The sequence below is a fragment of the Peromyscus maniculatus genome, chromosome 8 (genome assembly GCF_049852395.1).
Source record: "Peromyscus maniculatus bairdii isolate BWxNUB_F1_BW_parent chromosome 8, HU_Pman_BW_mat_3.1, whole genome shotgun sequence".
NCBI lineage: Eukaryota > Metazoa > Chordata > Mammalia > Rodentia > Cricetidae > Peromyscus > Peromyscus maniculatus.
Genome location: NC_134859.1, coordinates 12,170,852 through 12,194,741, shown reverse-complemented (window position 1 = coordinate 12,194,741; position 23,890 = coordinate 12,170,852). Strand labels below are relative to the sequence as shown.

Sequence of the window (23,890 nt, the reverse complement as noted above, 5' to 3'; positions counted from 1 at the left end):
CTCAAGTGTCCTACAGGCCAAAGGGTAATGACTTTAAGGGGTTTGGGGTGTTTTGTTTTTTTTTTGAGACAGGGTTTCTCTGTGTAGTTTTGGTGCCTGTCCTGGATCTTGCTCTGTAGACCAGGCTGACCTTGAACTCAGATCTGCCTGAATTTTCAGTGAAAAGTGAAAACCTAGTTCCAGGCCAGCCTATTGAGCAAGGGATGGTTATTTGTGTAGTGCTATTTGCTCCGCCCATGACCTGGGCTATAGGGCCCCACTGTGACTTCTTAAAAAGAGGGGAAAAAGAGGGGTCATGTGCTTCTGCCCCCCTTTCCCCCCCTTAATCCTGGTGTGACTTGGCAGCCTGTTAATTAACCCCGGGTCCTTTGGAACATCGGTGCTCTTCACTGCTGAACATTCTCCTCAAGCAAATACCACTACATATTTTTTTCTATTTCAACTCAAATTTAGCCACAAGTAAACTCTATAGGCCCAATTACTGCATTTCTCATTTTTTATTTGACAGAAAAGTTGCTTTTGCTGTACAGATTTTAAAAAACCAAAATGCCTTAAGAAACATGAAAGTTGGGGGGAGGGGTGTCAACCTCATGAAAGGGGGTGCAGCAACTCCTTCAAATCAACTTCCTCACCAAGTCCCAAAACATCAGTCACCCGCCCCCCCCAGGAACTTGAGGGGGAACAGCTCCCTGGATCATTACAACTCCAGGCCTAGATGTCCTGAATTGTGCCCCTCCCTCCCCAAACTCTCCCTCCCACTCCAACCCCGAAAAACACATGAACCAGGAAAAACTCACAGAGATCAACATTTCACAGGGAAAAAAAAGGGGGGGGACCCTCCCCTCAAGATGCTGCCAAGGTTCAAGGGAAGGCAGACAAAGACTCCTTCCATGATTCTTCTGGGGAAAATGAGGAATACTCATGTCTCCAGAGCATGAGGTGCGGTGGAATCCAGATTATGGAGACCTGCAGTAGAGACGACTGGTCAGTGCATTACTCCACAAATATCCCTAACATTCACAGGGACCAGGCTTTTAAGAAGACACACCTGGAGGAGCGGTGGCGATTAGGTCGGGGACTGGGTGTCTCTTTCCTGCGCTTATGCCCAGGAGAACGGCTGTCCCCACGTTGGCCTCTCCAGGAAACCCGCTCACTGCTACAAGATAATAGAAATTAGGCACCAGAACAGTACTAACAAAACTTTTTTCTTACATATGAATGGTGGCTATGTGAGCTAAGTTGATACACCGGCTATGTGCCCTACCTCTGTTGATCCCTTGGTGAAGGCTGGGGCGAGGGCTGGTGACGCTCCACAGGTGAGTAACTGAGGGATCGGGAATCCCGAAGGGAGTCTATTGGCTTTCGAGGGCTGCGTGACCTAGGGAGCAGAGTAGGCCTCTATAGCACCACATCCTCACAAACCCACCAGCCAAGCAAGCATTCAGGACCACCCACCCAGGTCCTGACCACCAAACCTCACACCACACAGGGCCAGCCTCAGACCCACCTTTGTCCGCACTCACCCATCCGCCCGCACACCATCCACCGAGTGCCCCCAGCGGACAGGGCACAGGGTGCAGCGGGGGATGCAAAGATAAAAGAGTCCCTGCCCTTGGAGTTTTGTTTGGTAGTGGAGGTCAACAATGAAGGCACACATGCCCCCTACATAGGAAACAGGCCAGCAGGGATGGATGTGCATGGGCCTGGGGATCCCGAGCAAACATGGGGACCTGGGCAGGGGAAGGAAATGGCAGGGCAGTCTTCTCGGAGGTGCTGTTTTGAGTGCAGTCTTGCAGAACGAGTTCACCAGGCAGACAAGGAAATCCCAGGCAGAAGGAACAGCATGTCCAAAGGCATGGGGCTCTCCTTAAGACTGCAAGGCGCTGGGTATGGCCGGAGCACAGGGCATGTGTGGGGGCGGGCAGGAGGAGCACAGGGCGGGCAAGGGCAGCTGGTGAAGAGCCTCACACGCCATTCCCGCAGAGGTGGCACTTTATCCTGCAGGCCACAGGGCGTCCCGGAAGGATTTGTGGAGTGAAGGGAAGTAACCAGATGTGCGTTTTAGAAAGATCCCTCTGGCTACGTGTGGAAGAGAATGGCGTGGAGGCAGGGAGACAGGGAGGAGGCTGTGGACAGAGTCGGGAGAAGATGACGGTGGCCAGACCAGAGCCCTGCAGCAGCAATGGGGAGACTTAGAGCTAGATCTCTGAGACCAGGCTGCTTGTCAGGGGAGGGGAGAGGGAGGAAGAATCCTACACTTCCCAGTTCTGGCCTGGGCCCTCAGTTGAATAGTGCAGCCCTTGACCAGAACACAACACTGTGGGAGGATGGGAGGAGCGTCGGACTCCTTCCGTACAACCAGACACAGACGTCCACACGAGGCACCCCAGCAGGAACCTCACCCAGGGTCCCTTTTCTGGAGAACTCACCCCCAACCCCCTCTCCACAACAGGCAAGGAAGCACTCACCTCCTCTCGCCAGGGGGTGGCTTCTTGGGGCTTGCAGGTTTGGGTAAGGCCTGAGGGCCAGGCTTAGCAGGGGAGGGGGAGGAGGAAGAAGATGAAGAGGAGGAGGAGGAGGAAGAAGAGGAAGAGGAGGAGGAGGAAGAAGAGGAAGAGGAAGAAGAAGAGGAAGAAGAGGAGGAGGAGGAGCTGGAACTGGAGCTGCTAGAGCGCCTCTTCCGTTTGGCTGGGGTTGGCTCCTGAGGGCGTCCTTCTCGAACAGCCTCCTTTGGGGCCGGGGCAGGGCTGGGGACCCTGTGAGAAAAGAAAGGTGTCACAAGGAGACAAGATGCCCCAGCCCCAACCCTACCTTCCTTGGCCTGGAGGAACGGCAGTGGGGGAGGGGTGTCTGAGAAAGGCCCTGGGAACACATGAAAGCAGGCCAGGAAGCACTTCTCTGGAGCAGTGGCACAGAGCTGACCAAACCTCTGCTAACACAAGCAACAGGCTGGGGCCCGAAGCACAAGGGATCAAGGTTAAACCTCAAGAATGTCCCTGAAGAAGGAATAAGGCCCCTGGACTCAGATGTGGAAGCTGAAGCTGGGTGGTCTCCTTCCTTGGAGAGCCGCAGCTTGGGGAGGCCCCTGTGAGTGCAGGTTGGCTGGGGAGGGGCCGTCCTGCCTGGAGGCAGGGAGAGGGATGGGATGACCTCTGAAGATCCTTCCAGCCCAGGGAGTTCCTCTTGAGGTCTAACTGCCATCCCTCCTGCTGTAAAATTAAGTCCATTTCCTCTAGTTCTGTCCTCTGTAGAGATGGAAAACTTGTCATTATCCTCTGGAGAATTAACCTTTGGAGACTTTTATCTGTCCCATTCCTCCCCACAAAGCCCCCACCCAGTGTTCTTTCTACTCCCAACTTGAAGGCCAAGGTCCCCCATACTTTCTCAAAAAGCCAAGTACTTGTGAGATTTCTCCCTCCCAACTCCCCTACACCCATTGTAAATACCTTCCCCCTAGATCCCTTAACTCCCTCACCTTTTCAGGGCCACCTCAGGTTGAGCAGGAAGGCTGGAGCCTTCAGAGTCGCTAGAACTGGAGCCAGAGGAAGAGGAGGAGGAGGAGGATGAAGAAGATGATGATGATGAGCTAGAGGATGATGATGAAGAGGAAGAGCTCCGACGTTCCTTTGCTGGTTGCAGAGCAGCCAATGCAGAAGGCTGCTGGGCCCCAGTAGAGGCTGGCGGTCCCCCACTTTCAGCATGGGACACCCCAGGGGCAGGGCCAGAAAGCATGCCATTGTGGTCACTAGCAGAGGATGTGGACTTTACTACAGTCCCTGGTGAAATGGACTGAGACCCTGCTACAGGAGTGGTCTGGGCAAGTGAACGAGATTGGTCTGAAAAAGCAGATGGCACAGGGGACCGCGGCCTATCCTGTGCTGGAGGGAGAAGAGATTGTGAAGGAGCCTGGACCATTCTTGAAGCAGGAGAAGGAGCCCGCTCAGAGGTCATTCTAGACTGGCTTGGGGCAGATGGTGGTGTTCTGGACCTAGCTCGGTCAAGCAATAAAGGTGAGGTTCTGCCACTGACACGCTCATAAGCAGAAAGGGGCACCCTGGGACTGGTGAGATTTGCACCAGACAATGCTGGAGCCATCCTGGCACTGGAGAGATTTGCGGAAGCCAAAGCTGCAGGGGTTCTAGAGCCAGCAATATTCACAGGAGCTGTGCCATGTGCAGATCGAGGACCCACCAGGTTTGCGGGAGTAGGAGCTTGGGGTGTTCTGGAACTGGAGGGATAATTTGCAGCAGTTGGGGGTGTCCCAGAGCCTGTGAGACTCAAAGCTGCCAACGCAGCTGGTGTTCTAGCTCCTGCTAGGTTCACAGCTGTGGCTGCAGGGGCTCGAGGATCAGCAAGGTTCACAGCTGAAGGAGCCACTGCTGTTCTAGGGCTGGCTAAGTTCATGGCTGCTGCTGCAGATGGTGTTCTTGAGTCGGCAAGGTTCACTGATGTTGGAATAGCAGATGTCCTGGCACTAGCAAGGTTCATGGCTGCTGCCGATGCTGCTGGAATCCTGCTGGCAAGGTTGGCAGCTGGGGCTGTTCTGAGGCTCATTAGAGGTACAGGAGCTGGAACTTGGGACATTCTTGCTGCGAGGCCAGCAGCAGACATAGATGGAGGTGGCCGGGCAGTGCCAAGACTGATGGCTGTCAGAGCAAGTGCAATTCGAGACTGAGCATGGTTTTCTGGAACAGATGCTCTTGGGTGATCAGGAATTCGGGGACCTGGACCATCCATCATTGAGCCACCAGTTTGCTGTAGGACAGACATGGGTGTTCTAGCGCTGCCAAGGGGTTCAAGCATTCCAGGTGATCTACATCGGTCAAGAGGAGTTGGTGACATGCTAGGACGACTGAAGCAGCTCATTCTAGAGCTACTGAGTGCTACAGGAGGTGTACGAGATCCAGAATGATTCCTTGTTGCTGGAGGAGTGGCAGAACGTGACCGATCAGAACTACTTCCAGATGCAGACCGCCTACGGATGGCTGGAGGAGATCTTGTTAGGGACCGCTTGCCTCGAGTTGCTCTAGGAGTACGAGACCTAGAACGGCGACGGATAGCAAGTGGTGAGCGACTTCGAGAGCGCTTGCGTGGCAACAGTGGTGTCCGGGACCTAGAGCGTCTCCGAATAGCTGGAGGAGTTCGGGACCTGGAGCGGCGGCGCGTCACTGGAGAGGTTCGAGATCGGGACCGCCTCCGGGTAACTGGAGATGTACGAGATCGAGATCTTCTCCGAGTGACTGGGGATGTCCTGGATCTTGATCTTCTTCGAGTAATTGGTGAAGTTCTGCTTCGAGATCGCCTCCTGGTTACTGGTGGAGTCCTAGATCTGGACCTTCTTCGAGTCACTGGAGGAGTCCTAGAACGAGAGCGACGGCGTGTTGTTGGTGTCCTGGACCTTGAACGACGTCGAGTTACTGGTGGTGTTCTGGACCTAGATCGCCTTCGACTCACTGGGGATGCTCTTGATCGAGATCTGCGCCTATTCACTGACCTAGACCTTCTCCTACTCACAGGTGAGGTCCGAGATCTGGACCTACGTCGGCTGATAAGGGGTGTTCTGGACCTTGATCGCCTATGAGTAGCTGGCGAGGCTCGAGATCTAGAGCGCTTCCACGGAGCCGGTGATGTTCGTGATCGAGATCGCTTCCGACTGGTCAAGGGTGTACGAGACCGGCCTCTTCTGCGTCGAGATGAGGTTCGGGAACTCTCCTGTCTGGTAGGCGATCTTGAATGGTAACCAGAGCCACCCCTCCGTCTTCGAGTGACCCGAGACCTAGACCGGCTCCTCTGTCTTCTTCGTGATGTTGACTGAGATGATCCAGACCTATCTCGTCGTCGGGTTGTTCTGGTTTTCTCTCTACGTGAGCGGGATCGGGATCTTTGGAGTCCACGAGGTTTTGGTGAAGGAGATCGGCCTCTCCTTGAAGTTGTCTTGGTACGGGGTGATGAAGCTGAGCGCCGCCTCCGTGAAGACCTTGACTTTTCAGTTGGCTCTGGTGAAGATACTGAAGGACTTCTTCGACGTCTTGGTGGAGTTCTGGAGCGAGTTTCTGGTGAGGAGGAGGCAGAGCGGCTTCTACGAGAGACTCTAGCCTTCCTGGTTAGCTCAGGAGATGAACGAGAACTCCGACGTCGAGGTGGTGTGCGAGACTTTGTCTTTGGCTCCACTGAGGACCTGGAGTCTCTTCGAGCAGTTCTGGATTTGGGTGGGTGTTCTGGAGAAGAGTCAGAACTACTGCTTCCTTCAGGCGAAGGGCCCCTGTCTTTGCTTGACGAACCTGATCTACTACGTCTTGGCAGCGCCCGAGGGGCAGGTATTTTGTGTTCAGGAGAAGAATCAGTACCGCTCTGAGCTCTCTGTAGCACTCTTGGCTTATCTTTCATTTCAGGAGATGAGCCAGACCTACTGAGCCGGGGTGAGGGTCGAGATTTGCTGTCAACCTCTGGAGATGATCCAGAGCGACTCCTCTGTCTAAGAGGGGTTCGAGTCTTGGGTTTAGAATCTGGAGAAGAGTCCGATTCACTTCTTTCCTGAGGGGATGTGCTAGGTTTCCCATCAAGCTCTTGGGAAGACCCAGATCGACTTCTTTGCCCAGGAGAGGTTCTAGCCAGAGTTTTCTGTTCTACTGATGATTCTGACCCACTTCTTTCTCTCTGAGGGGTGACACTCTTGTTGTTGAGCTCCGGGGATGATGGAGAATGACTTCGTGCTCTGGGAGTCTGAGGCAACACTTTTGGTTCAGGAGAAGAGTCACATTCACTTCGTCCCCGGGATGGGGTCTGAGGTGTATCTTTGATCCCAGGAGATGACCCTGATAGGCTATGCCTAGAAGGAGTCCCAGACCCATCTCTAAGTCCTGGAGAAGACCCAGACCGGCTTCTCCTAGATGGGGTTCTGGGTAAACCATCTTTCAGTTCAGGAGAAGATGCAGAACTACTCCTTTCTCTTGAAGGTGTTCTGTGTACAGTCTCAAGTACAGGAGAAGACATACTCTGATTTGAAAATATTCCTACCTTTTCCACTACTTCTGGGGATAACTCAGAACTACTGCGCCTGGAGGACCTCGTTGACTGTTCTTTCATGTCCAGAGATGGATCTGTCTCCGTTTGATTAAGGAATGGCCCATTCAATTCTTCTTTAACTTCTGGAGAAAATCCAGCATTTACTTCTGAAATGGGACCTGAGTTTCTAAACTCTAAAGATGACTCAAAGCTATTCTCCCCAGGGGGAGAATGAGATAGTTCTTTATGTTCTGGAGAAATTTGTGGCCCACTCCAACATGAAGTCACTGCAGGGATTTCTGCTGCTTTTGAAGAGAGCTGTGCCTGGCTTTGGTCGAGAGCAGACAATACAGCAGGCCTTTCTATTTCAGGAGATGATTCGATGTTACTTCCAGGCATTTCTTTATGTTCTGGAGATGAACTGGGTAGTACCTGGCTAAAAGTTTGCTCAGGTTTTTCTACTTCCATTAATTCATCTTGGCATGAATTAGGTAATGAACTACTTTGGTCTCTTGTGCTTGGAGGTGACCCAGCTCCAATTCTTTCCTTTGATAGTACTCGAGGTGTATCTTTCAGTACTGTAGAGGACTCAGGCCTATCCTGTATAGGACTAAATTTGTCTCTTGATAAAGATGATGCAACAACATCCTCTTGAATTAAACCTAGTTTCTCTTTTAATTCAGAAGGCTCCAATCTGCTCTGTACCAAAAGAGATTTAGACTCTATTGAAGAATATAGGTTAGAGTCAGGTTTAGTCTTACTCTGCTCAGGAGACATTCCCAATTTCACCTTTGGATCTGTTGATAATTCACTTTTATCTTGTTTTACTGGTGATCTGAGTGTCAGCTCAGTGACTGGAGATGAAGATCTGGACGGGCTACCCTTTGGAGATGTTTGAGATTTGCTCTGCAGTGATGGAGATTCCAAGTGAGTCTGCCTCACTTCTGGACTTGAAGTATTAGACCTGGGATCGGGCCAAGTTTGAGATTGTCCTTTCTGCTGCACAAATGAGGAGCCAAAACCGCTCTCTCCTGGTAATGTACTAAGTGTTACACCTGGACAAAGAGAAAAAGTTCCCGAGCTTTCTGTTGGTGAATCCTTAGACTTCTCCTGGGGACAGGGTGACTTTGATGCAGAGAGATTTTGCTCTGGAGGAGTCTGAAGCATGCCTTTTGGGTATGGTGATGTAGACCCAGAGTGACTGTGTCTAAGCGGTGTTTCCGGTTCCATTTTAGTATCTGGTGAGGAGGATCTAGAACGGCTATGTCTTGGCAAAAATCTAGAATCTACATTGCAGCAGGGAGATACTGATCTGCTTTGCCTCTGAGGTGTTCTAGACGTAGGACTTGGAGAAGAGGAGCCAGAACGGCTTCGTCTTGGTGATATTACCGTCTTTATTTTGGGTTGTGGAGATGACGACCTAGATGGGCTCTGTCTTGGGGGTGTGCTAGATTTCACTCGAGGAGAAGACCCAGAGCAGCTTTGTCTTGATGGGGTCCTCGATTTCACCTCACCATCAGGTGATGATTCAGAATGGCTCTGTCTTTGTGGGGTTGCAGAGTGTTCATCAACCTGTGTGTTTGTTACAGACCCTGATCTTGGTGGTGTTCCAGATTTTACTTTGGGCTGAGGAGATGGACTTGAATGACTGTGTCTTGGTGGAGTTTTTGACTTCTGTTTAGGTGGTGAAGAACCAGAACGGCTTCGCCTTGGTGGTGTCTGTGACTTTTGTTTAGGACACGGAGAAGAACCTGAAAGGCTTCGCCTCAACTTTGCTTTGGATCTTGGTGAAGAAAGAGACCTGCTCCGTCTTGAGGAAATATGAGATTTTTTCACTTCTGGGCTTGAGTTGGATCTGCTCCTCCTCTGAGATGTTCTAGATTTGTTCTTCCTCTCTGATGATGAGCCAGATCGTCCTCTTCTTTGTGGTGTTCTAGAGTGAGATCTTCCACGTCTAATTAAACTTCTGCTACGAGATCTTCGTCGTGCTGGTGTTCTGGACCGTGACCTCCCTCTCCTGGCTGGTGTTCTAGACCGTGACCTGCCACCTCTCCTGGCTGGTGTTCTGGACCGTGACCTCCCTCTCCTGGCTGGTGTTCTAGACCGTGACCTGCCACCTCTCCTGGCTGGTGTTCTAGACCGTGACCTGCCACTTCTCCTGGCTGGGGATCTACTTCGAGACCTCCTTCGAACTGGTGATCGGGTCCTAGATCTGCGCCTAGCAGGCGTTCTTGATCGAGACCTGCCCCTGCGAGCTGGTGTTCTAGACCGAGACCTACGCCTGGCAGGTGTTCTGGATCGTGATCTACGCCTGGCAGGTGTTCTAGAACGAGATCTACCCCTTCTAACTGGTGTTCTAGAACGGGATCTGCCCCTAGTTGCTGGAGATCTAGAGTGTGACCTACCTCGCCTTGCTGACCTAGACCTGCCTCTTCTCTGGGTATTTCTACTCCTGGACCACCCTGGCCTCTGGGGAGATCTAGACCGGCCACGCCTCTGGGGACTTCTAGATTTTCCCCACCTCTGTGCAGACCGTGACCTACGCCACTGAGGGGACCGGGACCTAGAATGACCTCTCTTGGTGGGGGTTCTAGATCGAGATCGTCCCCTCTTAGTGGCAGGACTACGGGATCTCCCTGTTCTATGAGATGGAGTATGAGAATGAGATTTATCCCGCTTTGCTCGGCCATGTGAACGATTCTTAGATGTGGGTGAAGAAGAAATCTCTCGGCGGCCCCCAGGAGCTGGTGTGGGTTTAAGACTTTCAGGAGAGGAGCTGGCATGCCGAGAAACTTTGGTAGGCTGGGGGGATGGTGGGCAGCTCTCTGAGGAGGATGAATGGGGAGGTTTCTCAGGAGACTTAGTTGGTGAACAGCCCCGGGTTGGGGAAGCCTCAGATGAGGGGTTAACTGGCTCCTGACTGGACGGGATTGCTGCAAGGGGTCGTGGGGAGTCGTCATGTTGCTCAACAAGGAGCGGAGTAGGGGCAGGTAATTCTGGCCCTGTGCTGCTCCTTTCCGGAGAGGGACTAGGTCGAACTGCAGATTTCTAAGAGTGAAAGAGAAAGTAAGGATAGTGATAAACACCAAAACTTCAATATCACCCATAAGATTCCAAAACTTTCTAATACTTTCCTCTATATACCCTTTATACCAATTGACCCTTTCCCTACTCAAAAGTCACACTCAATTAACAAGACATTATGTAATGCTTAGTGGAGAGACATCAAAATAGCCTTGTGGGCTTCGAACCACGGGACCCATGTGGTGTAAAGAGAAAACCCACTCCTCTGACCTGTACATCCACCTCACGCATATATACAAAATAAATGCATTTTTTAAATTAAGAAAATAAAGCACTAATAGGGGGAAAATCTGACTATATAGACAATCTCTGACCTCAAGTAATAATTCAGAGAAAAGACAAATTGAAAACAATGCACTACCATTACCAACAAATACCATCAGTATCCTGAGAATAAGGAAATTTTTTTCTTTACAAGGGGAGAGATCTGGCAGTGTGTGTGGGATACATATGAACACTACCACTCCCCCCACAAAAAAGGTATGATTCAATAGAAAGAGAAAGCAGTTTGGCTAACAATAACTTTACTCAAGTATGAACTAAATTCAATTATAACAGCATAAAAAGGGGCAAAGTTTTGAGAGTATGATTTGTCTTGGCATGGTGGTGCATGCCTTTAATCCCAACAATCAGGAGGCAGAGGCAGGTGGAGCAATGAGTAGTTCAAGGTCAGCCTGGAATACGTAGTGAGTGCAGGATAGCCAGGGCTACGTAAAGAGACCCTGTCTCTAAATATATAAGTAAATAAATAAATCATTGACCAATAAATAAGTTAATAAATAAGTGAGATGGCACTTGCCACATAAACCTGGTTACCAGAGCTCAATCCCCAGAACCCATATATAAGTAGAAATAGACAACAGACTCCACAAGTTGTCCTCTGACTTCCAAACATGCATAACTCATACTTGCCTTCCCCTCATCATACACACACAAAAATTAATTCACCAAGGTCTCACAGGAAATAGGCCACAACCATAAACACTCTAACTTGAAAATAGGTGAAATTTCTAAGATGAACCATCTTGTAATTTAAAAAAAGTTAGCTCTAAATGAGACAAAAAATATGAGGTATTAAGTTATACTAATTACTGAAACCAGTAGAAGCAATCAGCCATGGGACTAGAATAGAGGGTATAAAACAGAACTACCAAAAAGGCCACTCCTTAATGTTTTCAGACCGGTGGCACCAAATCAAAGGGTCAAAATATTTAGTGAATCATGACAAGCACACAATAAAAAAAAGTAAACAGAGACACTGTAAATAGAAAAGTTAATTTCTTAAAAACCTTTTGTTCTACTGTATGGATATAAACAAATTACTAATATAAAACCTATTAATATCCACTGAAGTTTCATTGTGAAGACTTCACAATTTAGTGGGTCACAACTGTTAAATACTTGGAGTGTGTAAAAGGACTTGGTAAACTGAAAGAGGAATGTAGAAATAGAAAGTCAAATTTCTCAGCAGTTGCTTATAAAATGTCCATCATGCAGCACTGCTAAGCCTGCCCACTTTTCTGAGTTCTAACTCGGAGAACTCTTCCTTTCTTATTCTGTATCTCCTTTGAATACTGTCCAAAACCTTCATTCTTGCTATTACACTATTCCAGTCTGTTCCTTTGAAACCAACCCCCAACCCATTTACATTCTGTGTCTGTCTGTCTGTCTGTCTGTCTGTCTGTCTGTCTGTCTCTCTCTCTCTCTCTCTCTCTCTCTCTCTCTCTCTCACACACACACACACACACACAAACTCTCACTGCCTTCTACAGCTAAACCTGACCATAACTCAAAAGGGCAAGATTTTCTCTTAAGATACCTTGCCAGGCGGCAGTGACACATGTCTCTAATCCCAGCACTTGGCAGGCAGAGGCAGGAGGATTTCTGTGAGTTCGAGGCCAGCCTGGTCTACAGGGAGAGATCCAGGACAGGCACCAAAACTACACAGAGAAACCCTGTCTCAAAACAAAACAACAACAAAAAAGATACATTACACTACTTTGTCATACTTGTCCCTTTAAGGCAGATTCCTGAGTAAAAACCCTGCAACCCAATAAACTAACTCAGAACGTACCTCCTTCTTATCTTTGTCTTCAAACGGACTGCTAGACTGCTTTGTAGAAGCATCTGGGCTACTAGGCTGCTGTATGTTGGTGGCACCTGGTTCACTACAAGGTGCATCTCCCTCCCCTTGATGCCCTGAAGCATGGGGAGGACTTTGCCCAGTCAAGGCTGTTGTATGAATTTTAGCAGCAGCACTTCGAGACCTGTGAGTTGATGGAGGGCAGGGGAGAGCAGGGAAATCAGCTCAAGGGAGAATAGAAAACCCCCTCCACCCCCAGCTTGCAATTTTTTTATATGAAAAAAAAGTCTTGGTCACATGACTCAAATCATTTTCAAAAACACAAGTGTTAAGTTCTTTTTTGTTCCATCTCTTCCCAATATAATCCCAAATAATACCCCTCTACCCTTTTATTCACCACCCTCCAACATACCCAAACCTTCCACCCAGGCCCTTCCCTACCCACTTCATTCACAACTCACCTCTGAGCCCACCTTCCGGAAGCCTTCCCCGATTAAGGAAGCCAGGGTAAGGACTCCTTCCTCCCCAAGACACCACCAAACCAGCAAACCACCCCCGCCCTATTCTGGTAGTCCATATACATCATAACAAACAAAAAATAAAATAAAAAAAGACAAGGGGAAATGTATATATGTCTGTCCATCCTGTTGCTTTAGCCTGTCAGCTTCTAGAGGGCAGGGACCGTGTCTTCGGAATGGTCTGTGCAGCGCCTAGCACACCGTGGGCGCTCAATAAATATTAAATTGATTAACCCATCATTCCCTCTCCCTCCATTCCTCCTGGACTACCCCTTACCGACTACGAGAAGTATCAGAGGAAGAAGCAGAGTCAGCAGAAGTTGACCGATGGGCTCGGCGGCTCTTAGGTGCTGGTGTTGTACTTCGAGACCTGAAGAAGGACCACCACAAAGCTCAGGAGACTGTTATACCTATTCTGAATTCTCCAAACTTGTCTCTCTCTCTCTCTCTCTCTCTCTTTTTTGTTTTTGTTTTTGTTTTTTGAGACAGGGTTTCTCTGCATAGCTTTGCCTTTCCTGGAGCTCACTTGGTAGCCCAGGCTGGCCTCAAACTCACAGAGATCCGCCTGGCTCTGCCTCCCGAGTGCTGGGATTAAAAGAGTGCACCACCACCACCCGGCAAACTTGTCTCTTTCTCAGGACTTGGGAGGCAGAGGCAGGCCAATCTCTTCCAGTTGAGGCCAACCTGATCTACAGAGTGAGTACCAAGACAGTCAGGGCCACAGAAAGACCCTGTCTCAAAAACATACAAAAAATTTTAAAAAACAATGGCTGGAGAGGTGGCTCAGAGGTTAAGAGCACTGGCTACTCTTCCAGAGGTTCTGAGTTCAATTCCCAGCAACCACATGGTGGCTTACACCCATCTGTAATACGATATGGTGCCCTCTTCTGGCATTCAGAGATACATGCAGGTAGAACACTATATACATAATAAATAAATCTTTGGGGAAAAATATATTAAAAAATTTTACCCTGTCTCGAAAAACCAAAAAAAAAAAAAAAAAAAAAAAAAATTTAAAAAAAGAATATATTTTAAAAAATTTAAAAAAAACCACACACACCACATCACATTCAGTTTGAGTGTACATGTATGCAGAAGGAAGTCAGAAAACAATTTACAGGAGTTCATTCTCTCCTCCCATTATGTCGGTCCCAGAGATAAAACTCTGATCTCTTTAGGTTTGATGGAAAGGGCCTTTTATTTGTTGAGCCATACATAGCACTCATTCAGTTTTAGGCTTTGGGTTTCCCCCTTACATACACATCTCTCAATCCTTAACTACCAGTGATTTCAATTCTTCCCCATAAGGGAGCATTTATGTGTTTCTTCTAATACACTTACCGCTTCCTCTTCTTGTCCTTTGATTTACGTTTGCTCTTTGGAGTAGGAGACCTGGAAAATAAGGAAATGTTGTCTAAAAAGAATTTTTAAAATATTAATTAAATCTGAAGTGAAATGAAATGGAAATATAACTGGCCAAATTTTATTGGTAACAGGTAGGTAAAGGATTGAGCTCTACTAAAAACAAAAGATGGGGGACAACACCTCCTACAGGCTAAATATAGAGTAAACAAAGCCATCAAGCAGTAGCTTACCACTCCCATGTGCCATTATGTCTCCCCCAAGAACCAATAAGTTCTTTCTTACCTGTGTTTCCGTTTCTTGGACTCAGATTCTGACCTGTTGGTGGAAGGAAAAAAAAAAACAGAAGAGAAAAATCATTAAATCACAACTACTTTTCAAGAGCTGCCTCCAATCACTACCAAGAACTTCCATCTTAACCAGGGGGTGATGGTGCATGCCTTTAATTAACTCAGCAGAGGTAGGCAGATCTCTGAGCTAGATAGAGGCCAACCTGGTCTACAGAGTGAGTTCCAGGACAGCCATGGCTATATATGTAGTCTTTAAAAAACACTACAAAAAGAACTTTCCATCTCATACCTGTGTTTCTTCTTCTTTGAGCTCTTCTTCCTCTCTCTCCGAGGAGAACTGCTCTCTGACCTGCTAAAATGGGTTCAGAAGCAAGTCATTTTATTTAGCTTTCTTTTGGGACTTCTAACCTATAATTCTCAAAACTGCAGCACCAATGCATCACACCTTATTTACTTCTATAGTCAATTGATAAACGTAAAAAACGGAAATCTAAAATGATGCTGGCTAGCTTTTTCGGCTGGGCAACAGATTCAACTATTTCCCACTAAGCACACATTTCTCAGCTGAAATTTGAAAAAGCAATTCTGTCCCCTTCAACTGTCTTTGCAATTTGGATGCTCCACTACCTGAAAGCAAAGTCAACTTCTCTCTAGAAGTCCAACAACTGATAAGGTCCCTCTAGATACTAGAGTAACTTTTCAACTGACTTACCGTCCTCTATCTTTCTTCTTTTTCTTCTTCTTTTGCTTTGGGGTTGGTGATCGAGAACTGCTTGTCTCTCGGACAAGGCTGGGAAAAGACAAAGAGATTCTAGGTGGCAGGACAAGTTTCCTTAAAACATTTCACCCTAATGAATATACTTGCAACAGTTCACTGATAACTGTTTCACCTTAGGACAACTGCTACATGCCAATTTGTGTGTGTGTGTAAACTTCTGAACTAAAAGATATAAATTTGCTGGGTGGTGGTAGCGTACATCTTTAATCTTAGCACTGGGAAGGCAGGAGTAGGCAGATCTCTTGAGTTTGAGGCCAGATGGGTCTACAGAGTGAGTTCCAGGACAGCCAAGGCTACACAGAGAAACCTTGTCTTGAAAAACAATCAAAACAAAAAGCTGTAATTTAAAAGTGGTTGCGTATCTAGTAAGTCCAAGGTTTTGTGAGTGAGTGAGTGAGTGAGTGAGAGAGAGGAGAGAGAGGGAGGGAGAGGGAGAGAGGGAGAGAGGGAGAGAGGGAGAGAGGGAGAGAGGGAGGGAGAGAGAGAGAGAGAGAGCGAGAGAGAGAGCGAGAGAGCGAGAGAGCGAGAGAGCGAGAGAGCGAGAGAGAGAGAGAGAGAGAGAGAGAGAGAGAGAGAGAATTTTGAGGCAAGTCTCACTATATAGCCCTCCCCTGGCTGTCCTAGACCTACCTATGTAGAGGAAATTAGCTTCAACTCAAGAGATCCTCCTGCCTCTACCTCCCAAGTGTTGAGATTAAAGGTGTCTGTCACATCTGGTTTCATTAAAATTGTTTGAGAAAGGGTCTAACTATGTAGCTCTGGCTGGCCTCGAACTGCCTGCATCTGCCTTGAGTGCTGGGATAAAATGTGTGCACCACCACACATAGCTTAATTATTTAGAAAAAATAAAAATAGCCAGGCGGTAGTGGTACATGCCTTTAATCCCAGCACTCAGGAGGTAGAGCCAGGTGGATCTCTGTGAGTTCAAGGCCAGCCTGGGCTACAGAGCGAGATCCAGGACAGGCACCAAAACTACACTGAGAAACCCAGTCTGGATAAACCAAAATAAATAAATAAAAATAGCGGCTGGAGAGATGAGTCAGCAGTTAAGAACACTGGCTGCTCTTCCAGTGGACCTGGGGTTCCACTCCAAGCACCAAGAAGACTCTCAACCACCTGTAACTCTTAGCACCTGGAGATCTAATGCCCTCTTCTGGCCTCCAGGGGCACCAGGCACATGGTACAAAAACATAAATATAAGCAAAACCACCATATACACAAAAATAAAAATTTGACCCAAAGACAGCAAAATATAAAAACTTGGAAAGGGGGCTGTGAGAGATGGCTCAGAGGTTAAGAGCACTGGCTGTTCTTCCAGAGGTCCCTAGTTCAATTCCCAGGAACCACACGATGGCTCACAACAATCCATAATAAGATCTGGAGCCCTCTTCTGGGGGTGCAGGCAGAGCACTGTATACATAATAAATAAATAAATCTTGGGGGGGGGGGTAGCACATGCGTTTAATCTCAACACTTGGGAGGCAGAGAAAGACAGCCAGCCTGATCTACAGAGTGAGTTCCAGGACAGCCAAGAGCTACATAGTAAGAACCTATCTCAGAAAAACAAAGCAAAGTAAAGCAAAAAAAAAAAAAAAAAAAAAAAGCTTAGAAACACTAGTAATAACAATGAAGTACGTTTAACAAGGAAGCAGATCTAGCTTCTCTCCTGATTACCTGTATGGTTTGGGAGGCTCAGGAGCTGCTTGTTTAGCTTCTCGAGCTCGTCTCTGAGGATCAAAAGAACTGCCATCCACATAGGAATCACTGATGCCAAAGGCAGCACGGAGTCGCTCATTCTTCTTCTCATTCAGTTCTGCCAACTGATGGGTCTCAGTTACCCTGGGGGGAAAAAGGCCAAAATCTGAAGGATACAGGTAACAAACGTGAGAGCCCTGATTCAAAAACTTAATTATAAGGATGAGTCAAAACAGCTATGGACTAAGGAAAGTGAATGAAGGCAAAACAAAGTCCCAGGTAAAAAGAAAAGACAGCAGTAGGTATAATAGCATAGACTCCAAAGAACACGAGAACACCACTCACATTGGCCTCTGCCCTGGGGTTTCTTCCTTGCCCCCAGGGTTCACATCCTTCTCCAGCAACATGAGTCGAAAGGTCGCCACTTTCTCCTGAATCTGCTGTTCTTCGTACCTGAAGGATAAATCCCTTCTACATTAGAGCTTGACAAGGGTTTTCCCAAGTCCAAATTTATAATTGCTTCCTTCTCCAACAGGGTCCTTTTTCCTTCTCCATGCACACAGTACTTGTCACTCAAAAAGTTCTTTTAAGTTTTCCTTATCTTTCCCCATACCCTCCTCCTTCCTTCTCTACACTATGCTCTCTAGAACAGTGGATTTTAAACATGCTACAATTCAGGGGCCAAGAGAGGACAGTTTGCTTGCTGGCAGAGTTCCCAGTGCTCCTTTCCCAACTTCAACACAAATAGATCTTTTATTTTCTGGGACTTCAAAGAAAACATAATGTATAAAAGGATACCATTGCTCAAGTTTGAAAACCACTGCTCTAAACGGGTTTCTACCTGAATGTGCTCCTTTTCCAAAATTTCACTTCTCTGCCAAGCTCATAATATCCTCTATTCAAATACTCTTTCAATTCCGATCTTCTGCCTTTACCACCTTCCATGGCCGCAATCCTTACATCCACCTACCTTTCTCTTCCTTCCAATAACAACACCTGTCAGGTTACCTAGCTCTTCTGCCTAATGCTACTTTCCTATACAGCACATTTTTGTTCCTTGATGGCCCCCTTCTCCTTCATAAATTCAGCTAAATAATTCAGACCCCCTTAGGCTGCTATTAATGCTCCAAACAGTTTCCTTGACATCCCACCATGCACTGACCAATTCTTCAAGCTCATTTTCTTTCTTCCTTACAACTCCTTTTTAGGACGCTTTCAACCTGCTCTAGTTTCTTTCCACACATCCCACCTAACACCCAACTAAGCACTCACTCAGTGCTTTGCTTCTCCCCACCCATTCCCTCACCCCTGCTCTTCCATCATCTCCTCCAGCTCGAGGCATCGCAGCTCCACGCGCCGCTTGCGCTCGTGGTCCAGGATGTCAGGATTAGGACGCTTCACCAGGGCAGCCTCCAGGCGCCGCAGTTCCTCCTCTCCCTTGTAGTCAGGCCGCTCACCACGGCGGCCCCGCACCAGGGACAGGTTGCGCTGGACGTAGCCGTTGGTGCCGCTGCCCCGGGGCGTCGGCAGCCCGATCCCGTTGTACATGGCCCTGTGCCCAGGGGGGCACCACCGCTCCTGAAGGGGAGCGGGGAGACACCAGTCAGGCTCCTGGCCCCAGTCTAACTACTTACCACGTCTCCCACATCCCTGGCTCTCTTAGCCTTTAGTTCAATGCTTAGTCTCACACTGAGCCTCCATTAGCAAAATGATGCTTCCTCATTTCACTAGTCTGCAAACAAAACCCTCCCTTTATCCTCCCCACACTTCATCCTTTCCACTAAATCACCATCTACTTTTAAACCTTTTCTCACAATGTACTTTCACCAAATTCTAAGCCATTCTTTGTACTTATATTTTCCTTTCTACACGATAAGCAAACAAGAATCCAGTTTGTCTCAAATCTCTCCACACTATCCCTTTATTCTTCTTTGGCCACAATACATACAAATGGTATCTTCACCAAACACTGAATGTAACTACTGGTAACTAAGTCCTCCAAATGGCACAATCAACACCACAGATCAGAACACCTTAAAGCCTTTAGTCCATTTTCAAAGACTCCTCCGAGAGAATATTTAGGCTAACTTAAACAAACAAGAAATGGAATAAACAGTCCTAGGTATCTAAATAGGTGAACTGGCTAGTTAACATGAACCAAATGTCCTATGCAGTCTCACACTCAAACCATAGGCAAGCAAGAATATCAGAAACACAGAGGAACCATGGGTACATAAGCTTATACTTAACATGGGGCAGGTGAGCCATCTCTGATTCCAAATATTCATAGCTCCTACCAACTACAGTGATTTTATTATTTTGTTTCCTTCCCAGTAAGGTTTACCACATCCCTTGCAGTTCCTCCAAGTCTGGCTAGCTCTTATTAAATATTGCCTGTTTTTAACTTGATATTCTAAACATAAACCATCTTTCTCTGTTCTAACTGTCCCCATATTTCCTCTACAAGTATCTAGAAACCTTCAAACTCCATATCTTAATGTAAAACTGTTGACTTTCCCTATCAATCTCTGGTCTGGCACTTCATTTTTTTATTCTCCTAGTCCTGCTTTACTCTTCAATTTAACCCTATGTTTTCCTGTCCGGTTCTACCTTTTCATCTTGTTTCAACCTCAACATGATTAAGAACCCCCAAGCTCAAGTTTTTTGGACTGTATTACTCATTCTCTAGGCCCTTCTCACGATATATGCCTTATTTTTTTTTCTCCAACTCCAACACATTTTCTCCAAGATGGAGTCTCAAAGCATATGAAAGAAAACTAGCATATAAAAGCACACAAGAACAGGGAAAAGTGGAGGTTAGTAAAAGCAGACGGGAGAGATGAAGCTGTTTAAGAAATTACATTCAAGAAATTTCAGAACTAATGTATCAATTCCTAAACAACAAAGTATGAGAAAACAAAATATAGGCAAATGTTGAATGTAGACCAAACACCAAAATATACTTTTGCCCCATCCCACTCAAACCTAGCCTAAGCTTACCCTACTCAACTGAAACAGTTTTTAGAAAACTAAAAGCAAGAATGACAGATATGGCTAAATCTATGAAAGGCAAGTGTAAATTCAGGAAGAAATGGAAAAACCTTTTTAGAGTCAGGAAATCTGTAGTACCTTCCAACAATCATTCTTAAAAGTGTAAAATTACCAATCCTTCCTTCCTTCCTCTAAATCTAGGGCCTGTATCGCTTCCTCACCTTATTTGTGTCCTTTGCAAAAGGCTTCTAACAATCTTCCAATCTAACCATTCACCCACACTTCCACCATTTCACAAAAAAAATCTGCCCACTCCCTACATGATGAAAGCTAAGCAAATGGTATTTTAAAAAAAATCATGATTTTGGAGAACTTTCAGGGAAGAGCTAAAAAATAAAGGAGGGAGGGGAGAATATGTTACACCCAGTATCAAAGCAGTGCTCAAGACACTAAAAGGAAAACCACAACTACCAACTACCAAAACCAGACAGCACTTAAAACGGGAGCACAAAGTAGGCAAACTTCCCGAGGTTAACAGCAGAAAGAAAAAGCAAGTTGCCAAGAGAAAATAATTATCAGAATGCCCAACTACAAAAGAGGCAGAAACTAAGATGTTCAAGAAAAGAAACTGCAGCCAAGAGAACTGCAATGGGTGGGGTCCAGGAAAAGGACAGAGTGAAATACAGAACTCAATACTGAAACACTACTGTGAAGGCACGGTGTAACACACACAGCTCCATTATCAACCCAGGAAGAGACCTAACCTAAGCCCACCCAGAGGAAGAAAAAACAAGAGCCTCCTCTGAATTTTTAATTCTGAGACATCTTAAAAGCACTGCAAGGGAGCTTGGAGAGATGGCTCGGTGGTTGTGAACTGGTTGTTCTTCTGGAGGACCTGAGTTCAATTCCCAGCACCCACGTGGCAGCTCACAACTGTTAACTCCAAGATCTGACAACCTCACACAGACATACACCAATGCACATTTTTAAAAAAAAAGAAGAAAAAAAAAAAAAAAAGAATTTCATGCCAAGTAATGGCTGACACAAGCCAGTCTGTTTAAGTCCAGAATGTTCTTCCCATCGAAAAGCTCCAAAAGCCTCCCTAGCTTTAACATTTGAGGAGACATGTTCAAAAAGCAGGGTAGGAGAGGGACATGGTGGCGCACGCCAGCGCTCGGCGGACAAGGGCAAGCAGATCTCTCTGCCTCCTATCATCTACATAGTGAGTTCCAGGGCGATGCAGAGACCCCGTCTCATAAAACCAGAAGGTAAAAAAGATTTAAAAAAACGACTGGCAGGGTAGGAGGAAGCAGCACACGGTCTTCCTTTTTGTTTTTACTTTTACCCTTTGGGGATCCCCGCCCCCGCCCCCTCGCGCACACGCCTGAGCTCAGCACCGGTCCTAACGACGGCCTGTCGGAGTTCAAGGCCTTCCGGCACGCATCGCGCCGCCGGGCCTATTTTCGGCCTTGAGAGTGGGGGAGGGGGCCGCGCGGCGCCCGCCCGCCCGCGGTCCGAGGCTCCGGCCGGCCGTTTCTCCGGCCCCGGCAGGGGCAGGGGCAGGGGGACCCACGCCGGGGTCGACCGGGCCGAGATCGGCCGGCCCGGAGCCCGGGCGGGGAACGAGCCCCCCGGCTGCCACCCCCGGCCCGCCACTCAAGAGACGGAAAAGGGGCGGCCGCGGAAGGAGGGGCTCCGCAGACCCGGGGTCTAGCAAGGGCGACAACCGGAGAGAGCCGGGCGCGCGGCGGGCGCCTCGGGGGCGCGCGGGCCGGGGAGCGGGCGGCGGCGCGCGCCGTTGCCAGGTGGGGGAGGGGCGGGGGAGTTGGAGGCCGCGCGCGCGGCGGGAGCCGCGGGGAGGGGGAAGGGGGGAAGGGGAGACGAGGCGCCCGCGCCGGCGGGGGCGTCCGCGCCGGGCACGCGAGCGCGGGGCGGCCTGGGCCGTTCTCCGCTCGCTCTGGCCTCGGCCCGAGGCCGCCGCCCCTCCCCCACCCGGCGAGCGCGCTCCCTTTCTCTCACCCGCCGCCGCCGCCGCCGGCCGCCGCCTCCGACGGGGAGAGGTCCTGCCGCAGCCGCCGCTCGAGTCTGCGAATCCCCCGGGGCCTGAAGCCGCCGCCGCCGCCGCCGCCGCCTCGCCGGTCCGCCTGCCTCCGCAGCCGCCGCCGCCGCCGCCGCCTCCTCGCCCGCTTCCTCAGGGGCCGCAGCGGGCTTCGACTGCGCCACTCGCACCCCGCCTGGACCGCGCTGCACGTCAGCACGACCGAGTGCGTCAGCACGCAATCACGAGAGCCGCGGGGCCCTCTGGGAGCCGTAGTGCCTTGTGCGCAGGCGTTGAAGCCACACGGAGAAGTCTAGTTTTTGGGGGGTTGTTTTTTTTTTATTTTAATTTTTTTTTTTAGGCGCTAGAGACGTTCGACTGCGAAGTCGAAAAACCCCGAGTCCCGTCGGGCACTGCGGGGAGAAGCGGGGAAAGGCGGGGCACCACACCGAAGGGGCAACGTCTTCTGGAAATCCTCTGTAGGGGGGAGGGGCCGCAACCCGCAGCGCCGGAGACGCGCTCGGACGCACGCCTTCCGCGCAGAGAGTTCTGGGAGTTGTAGTTCAGCTGTAGAGAGAGACTCGCAGAGCGCCTTCTCCGGGCAGCGCCGCCATTTTGTCTACCTGTGCTGTGCGGCAATGGCTCAGCAACTCTACCTCTTCCCTGTGACCGCGGGTTTCCTTAGCAAGTGTGAGGCCACACAGCGCCTGGTCTTCCGCTCTCAGGAAGAGATGCTTCAGAGTCAAGCCTCCTGGCTCCCTTGGAACCCCTTGAGCCCGGCTCTGGCCCAGATTCTGAAGCAAAAGCCAAGCTAGCCTCCTGTGGTGTCCATAGTCTTCACCTTAGACGGAGATGAAATGGGGCGGGAAGGCCAACAAGAAATAGTTTCTCTTGCTTGGCGGTGGTGGCGCGCACCTTTAATCCCAGCTGTCGGGAGGCAGAGGCAGACGGATCTCTGAGTTCGAGCCCAGCCTGGTCTGCAGAACGAGCTCCGGGACAGCCAGGCTAGGCAGAGAAACCCTGTCTCAAAAAAAGAAGAGTAGAGACTAGATCAGCGGTTTCGCTTGTAGAATCTGTGCCATGTGTGAAGGGATGTGTCAGAAGGAACTATTTAAAAATTTTAACTCCACTGGACCATTTCCTGTGCATAGTGCGGTGCCGGGAATCGAGCCCAGGGTCTTCATATGTGCCAGCAAGGGCTCTACCACTGAGCTACACACCCAGCCTATTTCCTATTTCATTTATGTGTTAAAAATTAGGTGTATACATGTTTGTCTGTTCACGGTATGCACGCATGAGTGCAGTTCTGAGGAGGTCAGAGGTATTGAGGACTTGTGAGCCCGCTGAGGTGGTGGGTGCTGGAACCGAACTTAGTTCCTCCGCAGGAACAACAGTAAGATCTTACTGAGCCTTCTCTCCAGCCCACCCTCATTAAATTTTAGAAGTCCTTTTTTCTAGGGCTGATTAAAAGATGGTCTCCCACGAAGCAGAGTTGTAGGAAGCTGCCCTTGTAGCCTTCAAACTAATGTCTGATTGCCTCTGTCTGCAGTCTTGAGTACCAGAAATTAGATTTGATATTGTTGTTTCTTTTTAATTTACCATCAAATACTTTATTTACTCAGATACTAGAATTCCAAAATTGTGAGATTCGAGACAGGGTTTCTCTGTGTAACAGCCCTGGCTGTCCTGGAACTCACTCTGTAGACCAGGCTGGCCTCGAACTCACAGAGACTCACCTGCCTCTGCCTCCTGAGAGCTGGGATTAAAGGTTTGTGCCACCACATTTGAGTTCACATTTCTGTGCTCTAGAATTGTGCTTTCCCTGTTTCTTTGAAGTCCCCAATACTTGTAGATTTCCACAAACTAGACACACCTTAGGAGTTAATATGGTAAGGTAATGGAGGATGGAAGTAAAGGGTGGTGGTTTCTTTAAAGATCATATCACTTCTAGTGAGACCTTTCCTATAAGCTAAATTCCCATCTAAATTCCTCATATCTTTTGCCAAATTTTGTACCTGAATTGTGCATTAAATGTTTATGACAACC

At 48.6% G+C, this 23,890-nt stretch overlaps 1 protein-coding gene across 1 annotated transcript; it reads right to left on the bottom strand.

The window, feature by feature from the left end:
- Positions 1 to 478: 478 nt before the first annotated feature.
- Positions 479 to 22,084, bottom strand: Srrm2 (serine/arginine repetitive matrix 2). The gene is made up of 15 exons (XM_076577515.1): positions 21,826 to 22,084; positions 18,122 to 18,393; positions 17,161 to 17,268; positions 16,795 to 16,959; positions 15,055 to 15,132; positions 14,632 to 14,694; positions 14,338 to 14,370; positions 14,032 to 14,082; positions 12,968 to 13,060; positions 12,164 to 12,356; positions 3,476 to 10,053; positions 2,469 to 2,756; positions 1,265 to 1,378; positions 1,049 to 1,156; positions 479 to 966 (listed from the first exon to the last, which is right to left on the bottom strand). The coding sequence occupies exons 2-15, from the start codon at positions 18,361 to 18,363 to the stop codon at positions 957 to 959; spliced, it is 8,124 nt and encodes a 2,707-aa protein (XP_076433630.1). The 5' UTR covers positions 18,364 to 18,393; positions 21,826 to 22,084; the 3' UTR covers positions 479 to 956.
- Positions 22,085 to 23,890: the final 1,806 nt, after the last annotated feature.